Here is a 23,934-nt window from a genome sequence, read left to right as displayed (position 1 = left end):
ACCTGGGCTGGTGATCTGTTTCACCCTTGATAATATACTTGTTTCAATGCTGTTCTCTCTGAACATCCCACCCTTGCCTTCTCCCACAGAGTCTAAAAGTCTGTTCTATACATCTGTGTCTCTTTTTCTGTTTTGCATATAGGGTTAAACGATTAAGTATTATTTAGCAAATACATGTTTTGGGGACTTCTCTGGCACTATAGCAGTTGAAATATCTCTCTGCTAACACTGGGAGCACTGGTTCCAGCCCTGGTTGGGGAACCAAGATCACACGTGACATGCAGTGTGGTCAAAAGATTAAAAAAAACCAAACATACTTCGTACATTAGGTGCCACTGCTGAATGGTTTAATAGTAAAAATCACGCACCCTTTAAAAACATTATTTAATAACCAACCGCTACTGCTGATCCAGAAGGGATACTCTTTCGTATTAATGACAAACGTACTTTCTTGAGTAAACTTTCATCACTTGTTCCTTCTTCATTTTTTTCACTCAGCGAAATTTATCTGACGCAAAAATATAATAAAGCAAGACCTATGTAATGCAGAATTAAAGTGGAGATTCATTAAAGCGGACTCCAGTTGAAGGTCATTTAATTTTTTAATGTCATAAAATTTTAAATTAAGGAAGCCCGTCTTTATTTACTTAAAAGCTTCTGTGGCTGTTCTGACCCTTCCTTGTGCGTTTGCCAAATGCCCTGTAAACAAAGCCTCCTCTGGGACACAGATGGTTTTCTGGGCTTCTCCAGCTCCTTCGCTTCTCTACGCCACCCTCCCCCGCGGGCCCCGCCTCCCTTCGCCGCGGGCCCCGCCTCCCTCCGCCCCGGGCATCTCCGCGCAGGCCTCTGATTGGTGCAGAGCGCAGCCTTGCCTTTTAGGGACAGTTGTCGGGCTTTTAAAGTGGTAAGGGAAAGGGTGCAGTGGCTGCTTTTATCAACCAATCAACTATTTTCTTGCCAGATCCCCAAATATTCCCGGGCCAATGGAGGGGAGAGCCCAGGATGCCCGGGAGAGGCCGGGCTTAAGTTGAGCCGAGAGGCAGGCGCTCAGACAGCTCTGGGGCCCCGCCAGCCCCCATCTGGCCCTTGTCTGTGTCGCTGTCAGAATCTGTCTTGCTCCGCGTTCCCTCGCAGGGGTGTGTTGGGGGGAATCCTCATTCCGACTCTCAAAATGGTTATCAAAGTGTTTGTTGCCACATCATCTGGGTCCATAGCGGTAGGTGTCTGATGGAATTCGGGGCCTTTCTTCTCGTCCTCTTTTCTGAAAAACTCAGACTTGGAAGTAGAAGCAGCGGGTATGGCCCAGCGCTGGGCTTACATTTCTTTTTGAGGCGTGTGTAAGTAAGCCTGCGAGCACTTTGCTCTCTCCCTTGATCTGAATGGTGTAGAAGAAGTGTGTAAAACGTGTGATCCGGGGCAGCTGGGTGTGGAAGGGGATTCGAGGAAGGGGGGTGTGTTGGATGCTAGGACTTTTAATGTGTGATTTGTGTCTGTTGTGTCGCATCTTTGATAGAATCAGAGGCTTTTTTTTTTTTTGGTGGAATGTTTCTGCCCTTCATCCTGTGAGACTTAGACAAATTTAAAATTGCAAGTAAATGACACTTTATGTAACAACATTTTTAGCGTATGATGGGCCAGATTACTAAAATGACCCCTGGCTGTAATGACTTGTGTATGCGATGTAATCCTAAGGAAAGTGTAAAGTTAGCATGTGTAATAATATTATTTGAGGGTAATGATGTCACAGTGAAAAATAAGCAAACATCTCTGAGGCTACAGATTTAAATGCTCTAGGAATCCAAACAGACCAAAAATAGGTGCTTTATCTGATTTCCTTGGGACAAGGCTGGGAATCTCCCAGCCATCTCTCTAAGTCCAGCCTTCATTCTGTGCTTTAAGAAATAGGGGTAAGAGAGGGACTCATTTTATTCTTGGAAATGATTCAGGCTTTGATATTAGACTTGAACCTGCAGTGTCTATCTGGGACTGATATTTGGACCGGCATTTTAGCATCTGGGAGGCTGTGGAGAGAAAACAGTTTTATTAGCCCTGAGAGGTGAAGACCAGCACAGGGGCTGTTTCCTTTTATATCTGATTCCTGGAACTTCTCGAGTTGCAGCTTGGATTTCAGCGGGCCCTCAGCCAGGATGACACCCTAGGCGAGTGACTGGCCCAGGGAACAATCCTAACAGCAGCTACTGAATGCCATCCCCCCTCCCCTACCACCCACCTCCAGCCCTGAAAGTTCACACCATTTCCAGAGAGGACAAGTGGAAAACCTGAGAAAAGAGCCTGGACCTTTCCTCTGACACAACTGTTTAGTGATCTGCCAAACATCTTTCAAGATGTTCCAATTTTATGAAAATATTCCAAATGTAAAACTGCAAAGTCCTTTGCAGCTGTTGATGACCTCAGAAACTTTGATCTACAAAAAGCACATTTTTGGATTGTTTAGATTAAAAAAAATTTTTTGTTAAAGAAAATGGCTTTCATCATGGAAAAATGGCTTTTATCGTGGGCTTCACATAATCTGTTGACACACTCATTGCTGGAAACTTTTACTGCTAAGCTGTCAATCTTCTACGTATTCCATAGATCAGGTCTGAGTGACCCTAGACATCCTTAACAAAGACAATGAACAAAAAGGTCCTTTCTTAGGATTTTCTGATTTCCTTCGTTCTTGAAATTTGGGAATATTATTTAATTAGCCTGGGAGGATCTGGAGGGATACTGTTTATTCCTGGATCTTGAAAAATCCAAGTTCATTCTGCTGCTGTAAGCAAATGTTTTGGTGCCACGTGGGACAATGTGACCTTGAGAAAGTTATTTCACCTTGCTAAGCCTCAATTTCCTTATCTGTAAAATGACGATAAGAATAGAATTCAACTTATAGTGTTGTCACAAAGACTTAGGAAGTAAGTTAAGAGTGAGGGTCAGTAAGGGTCAGTAAGCAAGGGTCAGTAAGTAAGGGTCAGTAAGCCAAGCATGCCCAGCATGGTGTCAAGTGCTTAATAAATATTATCATTATTAGTTAATGCTATAATTATCAGTTATTAATATTATAATTGTTATAACTATTGGATATTATAATTATTAGTTAATGTTAAATGTTAATAATATTATTAGTAATTGTTAATCAATAGTATTGTCATTGTTATAATTATTAGTTAATATTAGAAGGTCTTCATCTATGATGATGTTCAGAATAATTATCTCAAGCCACATAACTTGAAGAATTTCTGTCTATCATAAAGAATAAGAACAGATTATTCCTACAGTGTCTGTGCTAATGATTTTTCCTGGTTGAGGGAATTTCACCCGGAAGTTTCTTTGCAGGACAGCCCAGAGCAGCTGCCAGCACTTATGCTGTGTGGATGGTGATTGGTCTACAAAACCTTTACTCCTTATTTCTTCAGTCTATATGCTTTAAAACTAGGTTCTTGCCTGTGACATCATCAGAGAGAGCATCATGACTTCTGTTGGGTGAATGAAATAAATGAAAAAGGAAAATACCAATTGGAATCTCTTGATGAAGATTACACATGCAGTTGTGTATTACACCTCTGTTTTAACAGTTGATGCCAAACTGTGGTTCCTTGATTTACTACTTTAGAGACAGATGTAGGTGAAGAGACCCTGGGAGCAGGAAAAGGTTGTGTCTTCGTTTCTAACCATCCCGTCCTCCTGAAGGCCATTGCTGCAAGGGTCTGAAGACAAAGGGGAGAGAGGACAGTCCTCCCTGTTTTCAAGATGCACAGCCCCTGAGCCACCATCATTAAGGACAGACTAATGATGGCTTGTGGATTTCTTAGTCCTTTTTCCAGTCTTGGGCTTTCCTGGTGGCTCAGTTAGTAAAGAATCTGCCCACAATGCAGGAGGCCCAGATTCTCTCCCTGGATCGGAAGATCCCCTGGAGAAGGGAATGGCTACCCACTCCAGTATTCTTGCCTGGAGAATTTCGTGGACAGAGGAGCCTGGTGGGCTACAGTCCATGGGGTTGCAAGAGTCAGACACAGTTGAGTGACTAACCTTATCACTTCATAGAGGGAAAAACATAGTTCTTGAATTGATGACTCTGGGTGTGACCCTTGGAAAATTCTTTCATTCATTGCACCTCAGTTTTGTTATCTTAAGATGGTGATCAGAATTCTTGCCTGGTGTGGCCATCAGGATGAGACAATGAGGTAACAGTGTGCTGGGTGCCCGACTGCGCAGCTACTCAACTTGTGGTGTGAAATGCTTTTCCACGGATTCCTCAGTTCTCACCAGCCCTGGGAGAAAGGCAGCGTTCTATCCATTTTGCAGATGAGGTGATGGACAAGCAGAGCTTCGGCTCAGATAACAACCTTCCCGGCCAGGATGGACTCGCCGGTCACCTGTCACTTAGATGCAGCATGCTTTATATTACAGTGCAGTCACCTGTGTTGGAGAGGTATCTAACTGTACAAGACAATAAGCGGGAGATGCCAAGCGAGTGACCCCAAGATGAGTCTGACGCATCACAGTCACCAACAGTGGCTGGTGATTTCAGGACCCAGAATGACACTTTCTTTTTATTTTTTGATTTATTTTATTGAGGTATAGTTGACTTACCACACTGTGTTAATTTTTGCTGTATAGCAAAGTGATTCAGTTATATATTCATATATGCTCTTTTTCAGATTCATTTCCATTATGATTCATCACAAGATATTGACTATGGTTCTCTGTGCTATATAGTCGGGCCTTGTCTATCCATTCTATATACAGTTGTTTGTATCTGCAGATGCAAACTCCCACTCCCACTCCCAAACTCCCAAACTCCCACTCCATCTCTCCCACACCCTCCTCCCCTTTGGCAACCACAAGACTGTTCTCTTTGAGAATGACACTTTCTTATGAGTCAATGTAACAGGATAGGAAAACAGAGCTTTCTGAGGTTCCACTGAGGTCCCGAAGGCTCCAAGTGACACAGACCCTGAGGACCCCAGATCCTCCAGAGGGGCTGCTCAGAAGAATGAGGCAGCCTTGGCCATGGCACCCTGGAGAGGGGAGAAGGGTGAGGCATGCAGGGAGAAGTGTGTCTGCCATGAGGACTGACTGTTGCAGGGCTCTGCACCACTCCTCCCCTTGAAGCCATGAAGGGGAGGTCCCCTCTGGGGGCTGATGTATCCCTGGGGTCAGCTTGGGAGGCCATGTGGAGAAAAGCTGTACATTGACTGCAAGGAGTGGGGAGTGTGTAGTGGGGTTCCTTGAACAAGGGTCCACCAAGGGGGTGTTGCAGGAGAGTGCACCCACACTCAAATGGGTATCAGAGTGTGGGCAAAGGCCACATGCCAGCCAGGTGAAGTCACGTGCTCACCCCTCCCTCTGGGCTCATCCTAAGATCCTTCTCCAGCCCCCAGCAGAAGTCAAGTGCTCCAGACAGCTAAGAGAGCAGTGCTTTTGACCCATTTTAAGTGATTGGTATTTGGGAAGTCCAGGATGGCAGATTTTATTTTTCTTCTCTTTTTTGGAATGAGGTGCTGAGAGATAAACTTTAATGCAATATCATGTTCCCAACAGTCAAGTCAACTTTCTGTAGATGTAATTGCTTGTCTTGAGAGGGATAATAGTCAACAGATCTTCCTCTCCTGTTTTCTCCATTTTTCTTTGGCTTTCCAGAAGAGAAAAAATAAATCAGGACTTGGGAAAATGTTCTCCATCTATTTAGAAATTGTGGAATAGAATGAAATCCTTTTCCATCCCACCTCAAGTCCTGAGGCATGATTTTTTTTAAGTTTTTCTTTTTTATAATTGACAGGTAATTTGCAATGTTGTGTTACTTTCAAGTGTATTGTATAGTGATTCAGTTAATTCCTGAGGCATGATTAATAGAGATGGGAATCTTGTCCATGGGGAAGTGGACTTCAGCCAGGCTGAAGGTATTTGAGGAACAAGAAAGAGAGGGGTTTGAACAGAATAAAGAATGTTGCCTTCTGAGTATTTAACTAAAAGTAAATCTACCTGAAATGAAGATGTCTCTACTCTTTGAAACAGCGAAGTTATCTCCAAAAATAGCTAAAGGAGTAAGTAATTTATAAAGTGACATAAGTAATTATGAACAGGTTGGAGAGTAAGTAGAGAAAACATGATTAATTAAAGTAATAATTCTGTCCAACAACCTGTCGTCATGTCTGCTGGGATTTTCTGATATTCAGAAACTCCGCCGTGAGGCCGGGGAATTTGGAGTCCGGTTTCCACTAGAAGGACGAGGCGATCTGGGGTTCCCCTAGCATAGCCTTGGGGAAGCTCACCCTGGTGGGGAGGTAAGCAGTCTGTCCATTGGTTCTGAGAGATGTGACACTCAGGAATGTGCCCAAGTGCTTATGCCAGATTCTTAAGGGACCTTCCATCATTCTATTCCTTTCTGTATGACTTCTGTTTTTATTTTTTGTCTACGCTTGCCCCAAACTGAAATAGATCCCTTGGCCTGAGTCTTATGGATTAAATGTTGTATTGTAGCTAAGAGCAGCCTTTAATTTATTGACCTAATGCTTTTAGTTGCTTTGTCTTTGTTATGTTGATGGTGCAAATGTTAATTAAGAAAACATATGATTACCATTTATATGTGGGTATATGTAATTCATATACAAAAATTTATATATAATTTATATTTAGGTAAGTATTAGATACTCAATCGTGTCCAGCTCTTTGTGACTCCATGACTGTAGCCTGCCAGGCTCCTCTGCCCTTGGGATTCTCCAGGCAAGAATATTAGAGTGGGTTGCCACTCCCTTCTCCAGGGGACATTCCTGACCCAGGGATCTAACCCAGATCTCCTGCATTGCAGGCAGATTCTTTACCATCTAAGCCATCTTTACCCACTAGGGAAGCCCATAATTTATATTCACTGTACATTAATTGAAATTATAAAACAGTAATTTATATTAATTAAATTATTAAACAGTAACATTATACTTATAATTAATATGCTATATCTATATATAGTCAAGTCACCACCCAAACCAAGTTACATAGGGTTTATTTTTGGTGGTGATTTGATTCTAGGGCATAAACATCCATGTGTGTCTTTCTTTACCTTACCTTAGGAAAGAACCTCTACACAAAAGTCATTGATATCATCAATCATTTTGGCAAAAATGAATAAAATAAGAATTTTGGGAAGGTGTATACATCTCTGAAAGCTCAGCCGGTAAAGAATCCTCCTGCAATGCAGGAGACCCTGGTTCTATTCCTGGGTCAGGAAGATCCGCTGGAGAAGGGATAGGCTACCCATTCCAGTATTCTTGGGCTTCCTTGGTGGTTCAGCTGGTAAAGAATCCGCCTGCAATGTGGGAGACCTGGGTTTGATCCCTGGGTTGGGAAGATCCCCTGGAGAAGGGAAAGGCTACTTAATCCAGCATGGGCTGGCAAAAAGTCGGACACGACTGAGTGACTTTCACTATATAAATCTTTATCGAATGAATTGGGTTTAAACAAAAGAGGATTTGAATCTAGATGTTCGGTTTAGGATGGGCATGTACCTTTTCAGCATTTGTTTGGAATCCTCAGAATCTAGTCCTTCTGCTGGTAAACAAGTTACGTGAAATGACAAGGGGACTCATATCCTAGAAAACATTCTTAATGACGATTTTCATTGCGAGGCAATAGTCCATTCAGAGGACTTAAGATACTGGATATTTTTATGTCAAAGAAGATACTAATTTAAACTTTTATTTTAAGAATGGACCATAATGTGCCTCTTTATCATCTGTACAAATGAGTTCTTGACTTTTTTTTTTTTTTTTTTACCCAAATAACATCTTATGCATCTATTCATGTGAAGAGCTTGGCACCATGTCTTGTGCAGAGTAGGGAATCAATAAATGAGTATTGATTGGTTTATGCTATTGATCATTCTGAAGTTTCTCCCAGAGTTCTTACAATGTGGTCCACTGTCTGCTGTAACTTGTTTACCAGTGTTTATAAAAGAGATTGGTGGTCCAGTGGGTAAGACTCCAATACAGCAGATGCGGGTTTGATCCCTGGTCAGGGAACTAAGATCCCACATACCCTCAGTCAAAAAAAAAAAAAAAAAAAGGCATCATGTGTTCTGGGAGTGAATTCCTTGACTTAAGAGAAAAATTCTGACTGAAGAGAGAAAATTGTAATTGTTTCTGGGGAAGGAGTGTTAAGATTTCAAGATGGCCACATTCACAAAGAAATGACATTGGTAGGTACAGTCCTTACTTGTGAACCACGTGTGGAGAAAAGGGCCCCTGGGTTTTCTCTTAGGTGTGGCTGCACTTTGATTTTACTTAAAGAGTTGGATGTGAGTAGAGAACAGTTATTTTACTGCATTACTCTTTCATGTGCCAGGAGAAATATCCACCAGCTTTTCTAGTTTTTTTTTTCCTGCTCTTCCTTTTCCAATAATCTCCATGTGGACTTTTCAGTTTCCTGTGTTATTTCTAAAGCTACTTTTGTTCAGCGTGACTCATGTTCCCATTCTCATAACTGTGAATAGTGCCTTTTAGTGTGGGTGTACTTGGTATTTGAGTTTCATAGTAAATTGTGTTTTTTTCCTTCTTTCTATCATCTTGTTCTTTGTAACCAATCCCTATTTATTGTTTGGCTTTAAAGCTTAGCAGAGAATTAAAAGTATTTTGAAGACCTCAAGTAAAAGCTATGATGATAATATCTCTATTCCTATTCAGTTGACTATATCATGATTTAAACATTGATGAGATTAAAATTTCAGAATTTAAATGATTGCTCTGTTGATCCTATGGGATGAAGAAGTGTGATTTTATGATTTTTCTTGTTTAAATACTTAGCAAAGTTATTTGTATTGTATGGTATAGTTGGAGAAAGGGTTTTTACAAAACAGCCTAATGGTAATTTTTTCTTCTCGTGACTAGATTAGGAAGAAACAGCAAGAAGTTGTGGGCTTTTTGGAAGCTAATAAAATCGATTTTAAGGAGTTTGATATTGCTGGAGATGAAGACAACAGGAAGTGGATGAGAGAAAATGTTCCTGGAGAGAAGAAACCTCAGAATGGGATTCCGCTGCCTCCTCAGATCTTTAATGAGGAGCAGTATTGTGGGGTGAGATTTAGTTTCTCTGAAAATTTTTCTGCATGTGTGTTTATCAGAAATTAAAGCAGATAAGCTTTGAGGTAGCATTTACATTTGTTGACATTTTTCAGCTTGTGATCTATTTCTACCATTCAATACCTGGATGGTTAAATCCATGGTGAAGAATAAATAGTTAAGATTTAAAAAATGATAGAAACAATAAAATGATGATTCAGAAGTTCTTGGGATTCCTTTAGGTTTTTTTCTTTTATTTTGAAGGGAGGAGGCCACTTGTCCAGACAAAACAAGCATTTAGTTGAAAAGACATTCTGATCAACCTGGTAGGGTACACATATCTGCATCCACTGTGTACATGTTCACCTTTGTAAAGAATGATTTGCAGAAATAAAGTTTTGTGTGAAAGTGAAAGTGAAAGTGTTAGCCCCTCAGTCATGTCCAACTCTTTGTGATCCTATGGCCTGTAGCCCGCCAGGCTCCTTTGTCCATGGGATTTTCCAGGCAAGAATACTAGAGTGGGTTTCCATTTCCTTCTCCAGGGGGTCTTCCAGACCTAAGATCAAACCCGGGTCTCCTGCATTGCAGGCAGAAAGTTTTGTGTAAATGCATCTAAATGGCTAAAAATCTGTTCTGGACACCCTTCCTCCTTGTGAGGACACAACAAGAAGATGACCATTTATGAACCAGAGAGGGGTACTCAACCAGACACTGAATCTGTTGGCACCTTCACCTGGGACTTCCAGCCTCCAGATCTGTGAGAAATAAATGTCTGTTGTTCGTAAACCACCAAAAACAACAAAACAAAAACTCTTCTGGGCATTTAATTATAATAGCAATTTAATTTTATACATTTAGTCATTCATTTTACCATAAAATCACTTTTTCCTCAGGGTTTATAGGTTCTGCTTAGTAAATCAAATTGTTGAAAAGAAACATTTAAAAGCTCAAAGGACTTTGGAGCATGAGAACTGGAGTTAGCTTTGGGGGGTCATCTAAGTCTTCCAGGTCATTTTTCAGATTTGGCCATCATGCTTCTAATTACCCAGAGCTGTGCTGTTTCTGGAGGTTGGAGCCTGGCATAGGATTTTTTCACTCACTTCTCTTTTATAAAAAATTAATTATTTATTAAAAAATTATAAGCAATTTTAATTTTTTTTGGCTTCACCACATGGCATGTGGGATTATAATCCTTCGACTAGGAACCAAACCTTTGCCCTTTGCCTTGGAAGCATGGAGTCTTAACCACTAGACTGCCAGGGAAGTCACCACTTTTCTCCTTGCTATACAAAACTGCTGGTCCTTTAGCTCAGCTTCTCTGTATTATTATATTTCTCAATTAAAGCAAGTGTCATCAAGCTACAGCCCAAGTGCCAAGGCCTGCAGCTAACTGTTTTCATGAAATTTTATTGGACATGCCTGCACTAATTCACCACCTAATGCCTATGGCTAATTTTGCACGATGGCAGAGCTGAGCAGTTGCAACAGAGACCATCTGACCCACAAAGCCAGAAACATTGAGAATTACTATCTTTTCTGGTGGTTCAGATAGTAAAGAATCTTCCTGCAAAGTAGGAGATCCAGGTTTGATCCCTGAGTCAGGAAGGTCCCCTGGAGAAGGAACTGGCAACCCACTACAGTATTCTTGCCTGGAGAATCCCATGGACAGAGGAGCCTGGTGGGCTACAGTCCATGTGGTCTCAGAATCACACATGACTGAGTGACTAGATGACATGACATGACATTTACAGAAAGGCTTTCAGATCTCTCATTTGAAGCATGAATTGTTCTGCTGTTGGGGGTTTATATTACTTTCTTAGGGCTGATATAACAAAATACCACAAACCTGGTGATTCTCATGGACTGTATGTTCGTGTCCCCCTAAATTCGTATATTGAAATTCTAAGGCCCAAGGTGATGGTATTTGAAGAAGGGATCTTTGGGAGGTGATTAGGATCAGATGAAGTCCTGTGGGTGGGGCCTTCATGGTGGGATTAGTGCCCTTATGGGAGGAGGAAGAGAAAGAGACCCCTTTCTCTTCACCTTGTGATCACACAGCCAGGGGCAACTGTGAGCCAGGAAGAGAGCAGCACTCAATGATGCTGAACCCAAAACACATTTCTGTTAGTAAGCCACCCAGTCTATGGTATTTTGTTTTGGCGTCCCCAGCTGATGGTTACAGGGCTTTAAAACAACAGAAATTTATTCTTTCACAGTTCTGGAGGCCAGAAGTTTTAAATCAAGGTGTCAGTAGGGTTGGTTGTGCTGCAGGCTCTAAGCAAAAATCTCTCCATGCATCTCTCCTGGCTTCTGGTGGCTGCCACCCATCTCTGACAGTCCTCCACTTGTTGACACATCATGTCCATCTCTGCGTCCATCTTTACATGGCCTTCTTCTTGGGGTCTCTCTGTGTCTTCACATGGCTTTCGTATAAGGACAGAAGTCATTGGAATAGGGTCCACCCTAGTCCAGCATGGCCTCATCATAAGTAACTACATCTGTGAAAGTAAAAAGAGAAAGTGTTAGTTGCTCAATCATGTCTGACTCTTTTCGACCCCAGGAATTATAACCCACAGAGTTATAACTCCTCTGTCCATGGGGTTCTCCAGGCAAGTATATGGAGTGGGTAGTCATTCCCTTCTCCATGGGATCTTTCTGACCCAGGGATTGAACCCAGGTCTCCAGCATTGCAGGTGGGTTCTTTACCATCTGAGCCACCAGGGAAGCCAATATCCCAATTTGCAAATAAGGTCATTTTCTGAGATTCTGGGTGGACATGCTTTTGGGTAAATTCACGGGCTGTGTGAATTTACATGGCTGTGTTAGGCTTCTTCAGAGGCTAAACTTAAAGTCCTGTGGATGTGAAAGTGTTTTCAAACATGTTTAAGGTGTTGAGCAGTTATTTAGTGGAACTTATGGCCAGTCCCTCAGACTGCAAGGAGATCAAATCAGTCAATCCTAAAGGAAGTTAACCCTAAATATTCATTGGAAAGACTGATGCTGAAGCTGAAGCTCCAATACTTGGGCCACCTGATGCAATGAGCTGACATATTGGAAAAAACCCTGATGCTGGGAGAGACTGAAGGCAGTAGGAGTAGGGGGTAGCAGAGGATGAGATGTTAGATAGCATCACTGACTCCGTGGACATGAATTTGAGCAAACTCCAGGAGATAGTGGAGGACAGAGGAGCCTGGTGTGATGCAGTTCATGTGGTCACAAGGAGTTGGACACGATTTGGTAACTAAACAAGGAACAATGGTCCGGTCCAGCTCTCTTGTGATTGAAGCTGGGGCTTCCCAGAGTGAGGAAAGTATTTCCTTGTTAAGGGAGGTTCCCTCCCCTGTACACCACGCTCCTCTCCCCACACCCTCCAGACTGCTTGGCTTCTGGACATCTCTCCAACCTGACCTGAATTTCTAAGAACTGTGACTCTTATTAGATGAGGAAAGGGAGAAAAAGGCTTCTTGGGGTGGGGGACAATGGTGATGGCCAATTTTTATTTTTTAGAAATTAAAAATTTATTTATTTATTTGTCTGCACTGGGTCTTAGTTGCAGCATGGGGGATCTTTGTTGAGCCATGAGGGATCTTTCGTTGTGATGCACGGGCTCTCTAGTTGTGGGGTGAGGGCTTAGTAGTTGAAGTGTGTGGGCTCAGTTGCCTAGTGGCATGCGGGATCTTGGTTCCCCAACCAGGGGTCCAACCCACAGTCCCTGCTGCAAGGTGGAATCTTAACTACTGGGCCACCAGAAAAGTCCGTATAAAATGTATTTTAATAATCGAAAAATGAGTCTGTGTGCACACAGAAAAATTAAAATGGTTCTAGAGTTGTCCACAGTGGAGATGATTCTTCCTCCCACTTTAGACCCCTGTAGTTCCTTTTTCTGAGGTGGGCCAGGTTTATGAGCCCACCACCTGGCAAGTGACACCTGGCACCACTCAAGAGAGCACTCTGCTTGTTTTCACACTCTACTGTTGCTGTCTTGAAATTCATAATGATTTTTGGAAAAGGGTTGCCTTGTTTTTATCACTTTATTTTTACCACTTTATTTGCACTGGGCCCTGCAAGTTATGTAGCCATCCTGCTTTGACCCACCAGTGTTGGCAATTTCTTGTTTGGCCTTCCATGAATTTTGTATGTGTAGTAACCATTGTTAATCACTTAAAAAAATGGGAATAAACTCTATACACTTTGTTCTTTTCACTTAATAACTGTATCTCAGAGGTTATTGCAGAGCTGCACATATTCTTTTTAAAAAGTTTTTTAAAATTTTATATTGGAGTATATAGTGTGTTAGTTGCTTAGTTGTGCCCGACTCTTTGCGACCCCGTGGCCTGTAGCCCACCAGGCTCCTTTGTCCATGGGATTCTCCAGGCAAGAATACTGGAGTGGGTTGCCATTTCCTCCTCCAGGGGATCTTCCTGACCCAGGAAATGAACCCATGTCTCCCACTTTGCAGGAAGATTTTTTTTTTAACCACTGAGCCACCATGGAAGCTCAGAAGTGGGATTGGTGGGTCACATATTCTTTATTTCAATGGTTGCAAAACATTCAATTGTATATGACATAATTAATTGGGACAGTTCTCTAATGGGAACCATTGAGGTTGTTTTCAGTTTTCCTCTGGCGCAGCCTGCAATGCAGGAGACCTGCATTCAACCCCTGGGTTGGGAAGATCCCCTGGAGAAGGAAATGGTAACCCACTCCACTATTCTTGCCTGGAAAATCCCGTGGACAGAGGAACCTGGCAGGCTATAGTTCATGGGGTCTCAAAGAGTCGGACACGACAGAGCAACTTCATGTCTCTTCTCAGCTACAGACAATGCTGCAGAAGTCTCTTTACACATACAGAACTTTGTGTTCAGTCTGAGTGTATATATAGGATAAATTCCTAGAAGATGTGCTGAGTTACAGCATATATGCATCTCACATTTCAATAGATAATAAATTTGGACTGTAGTTGCACCAGCTTATATTTGGGTGTGGCTGGTTTCCTGTGACTTTGACAATACTCTGTATGCAAACTTAATCAATTTGTTAGATGAAAAATGTGTTCTCACTGCTTTGACTTGGATTTCTGTCTTTATAGCTGAGGCTGAACATCTTTTCCTCTGTTTATAAGCTTTCTGTGTTTTCTTCTATGACTTTCTACTTTTTCTGTTTAGTTCCAGGTAATGTTTATTGGTTTGTGAGAATCTTTACTTATAATGGAAAGTAGCCCTTTCACTACCATAGCTGTTGCAAATATTTCCCTATGTTTCTTATTTGTCTTTTGACTTTTTGAAGTGTTTTTTTGGGAATGCAGGGCTTAACATTTATTTTCTGTGGACAGTTTATTAATATATTTTATAGTTCCCGCACTCTATGTCTTGTTTAGAAAATCATTCAGCACTCTAATATCATTAAAGGAATCATCTCATTTTCTTCTAGTACTTTTCCAGTGAAAGTAGAATTTTAAATCTCTTACTTTTTCTTATTTTCACTGTCCTTTTCAATTAAGACTAGTTACATTGGAGATGATACTGAAGTATTTTCTTTCAACCTATGTTTATCCCAGAGTAAAAATTCTGTAGTTATTTTCTGCTGTAGGAATAGAACTTCAAAGGCATTTCTTATTTCATTTTACTGTCATCTGGCAATGCTTTCTGTATTAACAGTGGAAGAAGAAAAGATTTCCCAACTAAGAAAAAAGACTTCTATTTTTAAAATGTGTTTTCCTATTATAAATACGGCTCTAATGAGATAAGCGTACAAATGATTTTACGTTTAGCTGGTTTGAATTCTTTCTGCATTCAGAGAAGTATTAGTAGTTTTTCTTACTAGCAGCTTTGCTAAACTTGCTTTTCTGCAATCTGTGGATATTCCCAACAAAAGGGCATTAATGAGGCAGAGGACCTTGTTTTCAGAACGTAGGTAAAATGACTATTTGTATTGCAGATTCCAATTTTTAAAAGAGACTCAAAGTTCTGAACGATGTGTCAGGTTTAAAATGGCATTGTTGTTGTTCAGTTGCTAAGTCGTCTCCGACTCTTTGCATGCAACCCCATGGACTGCAGCATGCCGAGCTTCCCTGTCTTTCACTATCTCCCGGAATTTGCTCAAACTTATGTCCATTGTGTCAAGGATGCCAGCATAAATCTACTCAATATTCTGTAATAGCCTATATGAGAAAAGAATCTGAAAAACAATGGATATATGTCTATGTATAACTGAATCTCTTTGCTATGCACCTAAAACTAACACAGCATTGTGAACCAACTATCCTCTAATATAAAATGAAAATTAAAAAAATAAAGTAATAAACCTGCTTTAAAAAATAAAATGGCATAAATCTGGATGGTTCACATATCTTTCCACATAATAGAAATTGTGGACCATCAGAATAAGGCTATCATTTAGGTTGACTCAATGGCCTCTGTGAATTCTCAAATGATGATGGCAGCAGCTGGAGGGGACCTCAAGGGCAAGCAGTGGCTTTCTCTGCACCAGGTCAGTGCAAGGGCTGGTGTCATGGGTGGTTCTGTGTACCATCGTGTCCCTGCCAGCCTGAACTCCTGCTGCTCTGGGCAGAACAGATGAAGATGTTATCTCGAGGGCATGGCAGACAACCTCTAGCCACAGAAAGGGGACACCGCCAGGAAGCCAGGCCCAGTGGAGGCCAGGTCACCCGCCTGGCAGAAAAATACTAACAGGAAGTAGCAGACTTATTTGCTGATGCCAAGTTGGAATCTGTGCATCTTCACCTATGTGAGGGCTGGGGTGCCTGCCTGGTCCTGGGCACAGCTAAAAGGGTCTTCAACCATGCAGCAGAGAGGCAAATATGTCTGGAGACTCAGAGCTGCAAGAGGGGACAGGATGCCCACCTGATTAGGGCAGGGGGAGGGTGTTTTCAACACACTGATGTTACTGAATATGCTATTTTATTTTTTAATTTTTTTCAGTATGATGACAATTTTATTATATCTTCCATATAACTTTGATAGTGTACATATCAGCATGTTAATAAAAATTATCTTTTGTTTTGCCATTATGGTCAAGTTTTCTTCGCTTTTTAAATTAATAAAACTTTTGGCCAAGCTCAGTCTTCATTGCTGTGCATGAGCTTTCTCTAGTTGTGGCAAGCAGGGGCTACAGTCTAGTTGCGGTTCATGGGCTTCTCATTGCGGTAGCTTCCTTCGTTTCCGAGCACAGACTCTAGGCATGTGGGCTTCAGTCGTTGGTGGCACATGGGCTTAGTGGCTCTGTGGCATGTGGGATTTTCCCAACTAGGAACAGGGATCCAACTGGTGTTCCCTGATTGGCAGGCAGATTTTCAAATACTGGACCACCAGGGAAGTCCTTTGTTTTTTAAAAAAATTTTATTGAAGTGTAGTTGAGTTACAATGTTGTGTTAGTTTCTGGTATATAACAAAGTGATTCAGTTACAGATGTATTTGTTTTCATATTCCTTTCCATTATGATTTATCACAGGATATTGAATATAATTCCCTGTCCTATAACTACTACTTGACTACTTGTTAGTTACTCAGTCATCTCCAATTCTTTGCAACACTTTGGACTGTAGCCCACCAGGCTCCTCTGTCCATGAGATTCACCACGCAAGAGTACTGGAGTCAGTCGCTATTCCCTTCTCCAGGGGATCGTCCTGACTGAGGGATCGAACCCAGGTCTCCTGTACTGTAGGGGAATTCTTAACCACTGTGTCACCAGGGAAGCCTGAAAGAAGATGGTATCATGGATATTTGAAGCACTGGGTGACATCACCCCCATATCTCTGGACCCTCTAAGAAGGTTTTAATATTTGTTTTTATCTGACCTCCCTCAAGGGCCTGGGAGTCAGGGCTGGGGTCAAGTGAAGTGGAACCTTTGTGAGTTATAAATTCTTATCACTTTTATATTGGTAAAATGTATTTTTCAATTTTATGAAAACAAATGATGACCATAGCAGACACTTAAAAATTTTTTCCTACTTAACAAAATAAACCACCAACCCCTCTCGTATTTAAAGATTGTTCTAAACCATCCACCCTGACTCCCTGTGGCAGTTTCATGGAAGCACACAGAAGGCATCCTTTGACTGTGGCCATTAGTAAAGAGATTGTGTAGCTCTTTATGTTTGTATGTCTTCTTCTGTATATCTTTTGAATATTCTTCTATTGAGTTTTTGCCTTTTCCTTATGATGGAAGAGGGAAAAGCATAATATATTATATATACTAGTATTATACATTAGTTTTATATATATAAATATATATTAGTTATATATATATGTACATGTTTTATATATATATACATATATACAGGCTTATACACACACACACACACATATGTATGTTGTTAGGAAGAGCAAAAAATTTTGAAATCCCTCCAAAATTTAGAAAGAGATGTCTGGAGAAAATCTGCATGTTAGTGAGAGACTTTATTTTCTTGGGCTTCAAAATCACTGTGGATAGTGACTGCAGCAATGAAATTAAAAGATGCTTGCTCCTTGGAAGAAAAGGTATGACAAGCCTGGACAGCATATTAAAGAGCAGAGACATTACGTTGCAACAAAGGTTCATCTAGTCAAAGCTATGGTTTTTCCAGTAATCATGTACAGGTGTGAGAGCTGGACCATAAATAAAGCTGAGTGCCGAAGAATTGATGTTTTTGAATTGTGGTGTTGGAGAAGACTTTGCAAAGTCCCTTGGACTGCAAGGAGATCAAACCAGTCCATTCTAAAGGAAATCAAAATATTCATTGGAAGGACCGATGCTGAAGCTGAAGATCCAATACTTTGGCCACCTGATGTGAAGAGCTGACTCACTGGAAAAGACCCTGATGCTGGGAAAGATTGAAAGCAAAAGAAGGAGGTTGGCAGAGAATGAGATGGTTGAATAGCATCACTGACTCAATGGACATGAATTTTAGCAAATTCCAGGAAACAGTGTAGGACAGACGAGCGTGGCATGCTGCAGTCCATGGGGTCACAAAGAGGCACACATGATTTAGCAACTGAACAACAAGTTACTAGTACTACTACTACTAATGCGTCCTATCACATAATCTTTAGCAACAACTAGTGAGTGTGTGTTCTGGGAATCAATGACTCTTTCTAATACCAAAGACTCACTCACAGTATGTGATATTTCCCTTAAGACATGAGGCAGCTTACAAAATACATTCAGTACAAAAATACATTCAGTACAAAAGAAGAAAATAATCACAGAGAATCAGAGTGACAGGTAGGAAAAGAGCAAAACTTTGGATAAGATGAACACACAGGAATTACATAACATTTTCTTCTTAACATAGGTGGCCTGTCTTTGGTTTTAAGCTCTTAACACACGTCAGAGGAGGGTAGGCAGTAACATGACCACATGTTTGAGAGTCCTGTTCAGTTCAGGCCAGACTAACTCTGTACAGGTTGAGCCTATGGCAACACTGTTGAAACTGCATCATAGCCCCAGCAATAAAGACTGGCAACAGGAAAGTGGACTGGAGGAGGATCTTTTATGTTTTAATGATAAAACGTGAAACTTTTCCAAGCTATTGACTAACACACTGCTGGAGAGTTGGCTTAGGGCAGGACCCACCTGGTGAAGGACTGACTTGAGTGTGGCCTGGTCCGGGTTGGGGGTGGGGAAGGGCCGATCTTTACTGAGCTTCTGATTTCCATCTGCTGCCCGGTTTCTAATCATTCTACAGTTTTTCCCCCTTTGGGCAAAATGAGCATGTTTCTAAACCTTCTGTAATCTTGCAGCTCCTGGTATTGGAAGAGCCTGAGACAGGTCCAGTCCCTTGGTGGTCACTAAGTTGTATCCGACTCTTTGCAACTCTATGTACTGTAGCCCACCAGGCTCCTCTGTTGTCTGGATTTCCCAGGCAGGAATACGGGAGTGGGTCACCATTTCCTCCTCCAGGGGATCTTCCTGACCCAGGGATAGAACCTGGGTCTCCTGATTTGCAGGTGGCTTCTTTACTGACTAGAAGCTAGTATATAACAGCACAGAAATCTTGTTTTAGTCCTATGTTGTTTGGACCCTAATCAGTGTCTGAGTCATAGGACCAAATTATAAGGAAACCAGCTAAAGATGTGAAACTTTTAGAGAAGACTTTCCCTATGTATGTTTGAGTCTTGCCAGTAATTCCTGAGCTGGAATACTCCATGTGTGTGTGTTCTCACTATATTATAACAAGCACAATGAAGGTGTGTAAAAGCAAATGTAAACTTCATGGTTCAATTTCCCAAATTTGGGGATTGATCATCTTTGGCAAAGTGAATAAACTTTTGTGTTAGCTCCTCACTTTATGACTAATAAATAAGAAAGATTAACTTAGGTCAATGTATTGGTTCACAAGTGTGCATTGGGTTTAATCATTCTTTTTCTTTGCTTCAAGGATTTTGACTCTTTCTTCTCTGCAAAAGAAGAGAATATTATTTATTCCTTCCTTGGCTTGGCTCCCCCTCCAGGCTCAAAGGTAAGCTTGAGCATCCCCATGGGGTTTGATATAGGTCATAAGTGAGGATAAGATCAGCATCCGAGACTGTTAAAAAAGTAATGACCTTTAAATTAACATGATTGTAGTATACTTCTTTTTCTTATGCAGAGATATCATGCATGGGTTCTACTAAAACATATTTCAGAGCTATACTTTTATTATTTTTGAGGTTTACACCTGTTGTAATAAGTTTTATAGTACCTAAGTTAAGAAATATTGCATTCAATAATTTTTAGTGTGTTAAATGAATAAGTAAAAATATAAATTCTCAGGTTATATCTGTAAAATTATTTTGCCATGAATTTTTCATAACAGCTTACTTTAGTTAATTTTATAGTGACATATACTCCTGTATTATTTCTGTTTAAAATAAATTGAATTTGCGTTTTTGCATCTGGTAAGGAGGGAAGAAGTATGATCTAGACTCATAAATAAATTTCATAAGGTTTTTCCCCCCTCTGGTGTTGTTTCATCTTTAATTATGCATTATTATATCATTGAAGTAAAGAATTATGCTAATAACACAAGTACCATGAATTTGAATGTTTGATGGAGATCACTTGGCTTTATTCTTTACTTTCATTGAAATCCTTATCTCTACCAAGCATCTCATACATGACTCTCCATAGATACAAGCACACATTTTTTTTTTTTCATTTAAGAGGTTGCACATGCTTTTATTTTAATTCTTATTACATTTACTGTAATAAATTTTATGCATCTTTGTCCGTTAACTCTCTTTTTTTTTATTTATTTTTATTAGTTGGAGGATAATTACTTCACAACATTTCAGTGGGTTTTGTCATACATTGACATGAATCAGCCATGGAGTTACATGTATTCCCCATCCTGATTCCCCCTCCCACCTCCCTCTCCACCCGATTCCTCTGGGTCTTCCCAGTGCACCAGGCCCAAGCACTTGTCTCATGCATCCCACCTGGCCTGGTGATCTGTTTCACTATAGATAATATTCATGCTGTTCTCTTGAAACATCCCACCCTTGCCTTCTCCCACAGAGTCCAAAAGTCTGTTCTGTACATCTGTGTCTCTTTTTCTCTTTTGCATATAGGGTTATCGTTACCATCTTTCTAAATTCCATATATATGTGTTAGTATGCTGTAATGTTCTTCATCTTTCTGGCTTACTTCACTCTGTATAATGGGCTCCAGTTTCATCCATCTCATTAGAACTGATTCAAATGAATTCTTTTTAACGGCTGAGTAATATTCCATGGTGTATATGTACCACAGCTTCCTTATCCATTCATCTGCTGATGGGCATCTAGGTTGCTTCCATGTCCTGGCTATTATAAACAGGGCTGCGATGAACACTGGGGTGCATGTGTCTCTTTCAGATCTGGTTTCCTCGGTGTGTATGCCCAGAAGTGGGATTGCTGGGTCATATGGCAGTTCTATTTCCAGTTTTTTAAGAAATCTCCACACTGTTTTCCATAGCGGCTGTACTAGTTTGCATTCCCACCAACAGTGTAAGAGGGTTCCCTTTTCTCCACACCCTCTCCAGCATTTATTGCTTGTAGACTTTTGGATAGCAGCCATCCTGACTGGTGTGTAATGGTACCTCATTGTGGTTTTGATTTGCACTTCTCTGATAATGAGTGATGTTGAGCATCTTTTCATGTGTTTGTTAGCCATCTGTATGTCTTCTTTGGAGAAATGTCTGTTTAGCTCTTTGGCCCATTTTTTGATCGGGTCATTTATTTTTCTGGAATTGGGCTTCAGGAGTTGCTTGTATATTTTTGAGATTAATCCTTTGTCTACAAGCACACATTTATCTAATTCATTTATTTCTTAGTTAATTTGTTTGTGCCCTGCTTCATTTCAAAAGAGAATTGTGTGAAAGTTAATTCTCACACAATTAAATTCTGAGTTCCCCCCAAAGGCTTACCTTACAGAGATGGGTGTGTCTCAGAGACATGTGGGTGTGCTGTCTTCCATGTGTCTGCATTCTTCGGATAATAATACCTGAGGTCTCTTGTGTGAAGTTTAACAGATTCCATCTCCAAATGGTAATGTAGATTTCCCAGGTAGCTAATGGTTCTACAGGAGGGTAAAGCCTCCTATAAAGCCTCCTATTAAGACAATGAAATACCTTTCTGGCTTTGGTCAACTTAAATGCAACATATTTCGTACATTTTATTAACAGCTTAAAAGAGCGCTAAAAACTGTTACACACAATTTAATCTTTTTTATTTGATTAAAGAGTTTGTTAACTGAGTCACATCAGTTTAGCTATTATGTTTAAGAGATGGTGCCTTAGTGTTAGGATATATTTCTTGGTGGGGACACTCAGGTCCCTGGGATCTTGAAAAGAAAGGAAGGGTGGAGGGAAGACTGTTTCAGGGAAAGGTAAGAGCAAGTGCAAAGGCCCTGAGGCAGCATAGAGCTTGGAGATGAAAGCCTGCTTGATGGCCATGAGGCCTGAGTCCCAAGAGTGAGGGAAACAGATACATGGGATGCAAGGGTGGCAAATGGGCAGCCTGTGGCTTACAGGGGTGCTCTGGAGTCTATCTTAGGTGTGTGAAGACATAAGGGTTTTTAAGCAGAGGAATAAAGTGATTTTATTTCCTTCTTAGAACTCTTTTGACTACAATAGGATGAATGGATTGCAGTGGAATGAATGTTATGGTGGCTTGGACTAGGGTGATGGGGATAGAATGGTACAGAAGTGGATGACTTTAGTGCCTGTTCTGAAGGAAGAATGCTGGTAAGAATTGTTGATGGACTGAATCAGCGATGAGCATGTTGGACAGCAAAGAGATGTATTGCAGGCAGATTGTTTACCATCTGAGACACCACAGAGGGACCCCACTATTTGCAGCACAGTCTGGGCTAGAACCTTCGTTGCTGTCACTATTGCTCAGTGTTTATGTGTGTGCACTCTGGCAAAGTCCTTCAAGTCTCCTTGGGGAAGACAGACACTTGATGATTTATGGAAACAATATTATTTGTCACAGTATCATTTTGTAGTAAACAACATCGTGGAGAAGTGTCAGCAAGGAAATCAATCTTGCTCAAGCTAAAAATAGACATTCTTGACTATTGTGGAGAAAATGTATACTTATAAAATGATATTCAGCATTATAAACAGCATTATTGCTTACAGAACCAGTTTTTTGTCTTAGTCAGGCTGTTACAGGCCAAGTACTGGGCTGGTTTTCCCAAGAGAGCTTTGTGAGTAAGCACTGTCTCTGTAAAGTCAACCTTAGTTCTTCACAGGCATCTGGTCATATTTGATTCAATAAGCATCTTTCTTCTATTTTATTTTTAATTGAAGTATAGTCGATTTACAATGCTGTGCCAATCTCTGCTGCAAAGTGACCTAGGTATATAGATATCTACATTCTTTTAAAATGTTCCTTTCCATGATGGTTTATCCCCAGAGATTGGATATAGTTCCCTGTGCTATACAGTAGGACCTTGTTGTTTCTCCATTCTAAATGTAATAGTTTGCGTCAACCAGCCCCAAACTCCCAGTCCATCCCTCCCCCCACCCGCCTTGGCAACCACAATTCTGATCTCTAGGTCTGTGAGTCTATTTCTGTTTTGTAGGTAGGTTCATTCTTTTTTATGGCCAAGTAGTATTCCACTGTATATAAGTACCACATCATTATCCATTCATCTATCGAGGGACATTTAGGTTGCTTCCATGTCTCGACTATTGTGAATAGTGCTGTTATAAACATAGGGGTGCATGTATCTTTTTGAATTATAGTTTTGTCTGGGTATATGCCCAGAAGTGGGATCATATGATAATTCTATTTTTAGTTTTCTGAGGAACCTCCATACTGTTTTCTGTAGTGGCCACACCAACTTGCATTCCAACCAACAGTGTAGGAGAGTTCCCTTTTCTCCAGATCATCTCCAGCATTTGTAATTTGTAGACTTTTTAGTGGTGGCCATTTTGACCCATGTGAGGTGGTACCTTGCAGTTTTGATTTGCATCTCTCTAAAAATTAGTAATGTTGAGCATCTTCTCATGTGCCTACTGGTCACCTATATCTTCTTTGGAGAGTGTCTATTAAGGTCTTCTACCCATTTTTCAATTAAATTGTCTGTATATTTTGGTGATAAGCCCTTGTCAGCTTCATCATTTGCAAATATTTTCTCCCATTTTGTAGGTTGTCTTTTTTTAAAAAATTTCCTTTCCTGAGAAAAAACTTGTAAGTTTGGTTAGGTTCCATTTGTTTATTTTTGTTTTTATTTCTATTGCCTTGGGAGACCAACCTAAGAAGACATTTATATGAGTTACATCAGAGAATGTTTTGCCTATGCTCAGTGAGCCTCATTCTTAACACACAATCAAGGCTTTGGTTGCATAACCAGTTTCCAATTATGCCTTGGTAACAAGGAATATAGATTCTTACTGAACCTAGGCAAATAA

At 40.7% G+C, this 23,934-nt stretch overlaps 1 protein-coding gene across 1 annotated transcript in view; it reads left to right on the top strand.

Moving 5' to 3' along the window:
• The first annotated feature begins 1,023 nt into the window (after positions 1-1,023).
• Positions 1,024-23,934, top strand: part of SH3BGR (SH3 domain binding glutamate rich protein) — a 56,168-nt gene continuing 33,257 nt past the window's right edge. Inside the window, exons 1-3 of the mRNA XM_061167563.1 lie at positions 1,024-1,216; positions 8,883-9,068; positions 19,432-19,512. Of these exons, the coding sequence (XP_061023546.1) occupies positions 1,172-1,216; positions 8,883-9,068; positions 19,432-19,512 (312 nt within the window). The 5' untranslated portion in view covers positions 1,024-1,171. The remainder of the gene's footprint in view (positions 1,217-8,882; positions 9,069-19,431; positions 19,513-23,934) is intronic.

Source organism: Dama dama, chromosome 19 (genome assembly GCF_033118175.1).
Source record: "Dama dama isolate Ldn47 chromosome 19, ASM3311817v1, whole genome shotgun sequence".
In the NCBI taxonomy this organism is placed as follows: Eukaryota; Metazoa; Chordata; class Mammalia; order Artiodactyla; family Cervidae; genus Dama; species Dama dama.
Note: the sequence above shows the minus strand (reverse complement) of the source record. Positions and strands in the feature narration are given on the sequence as shown.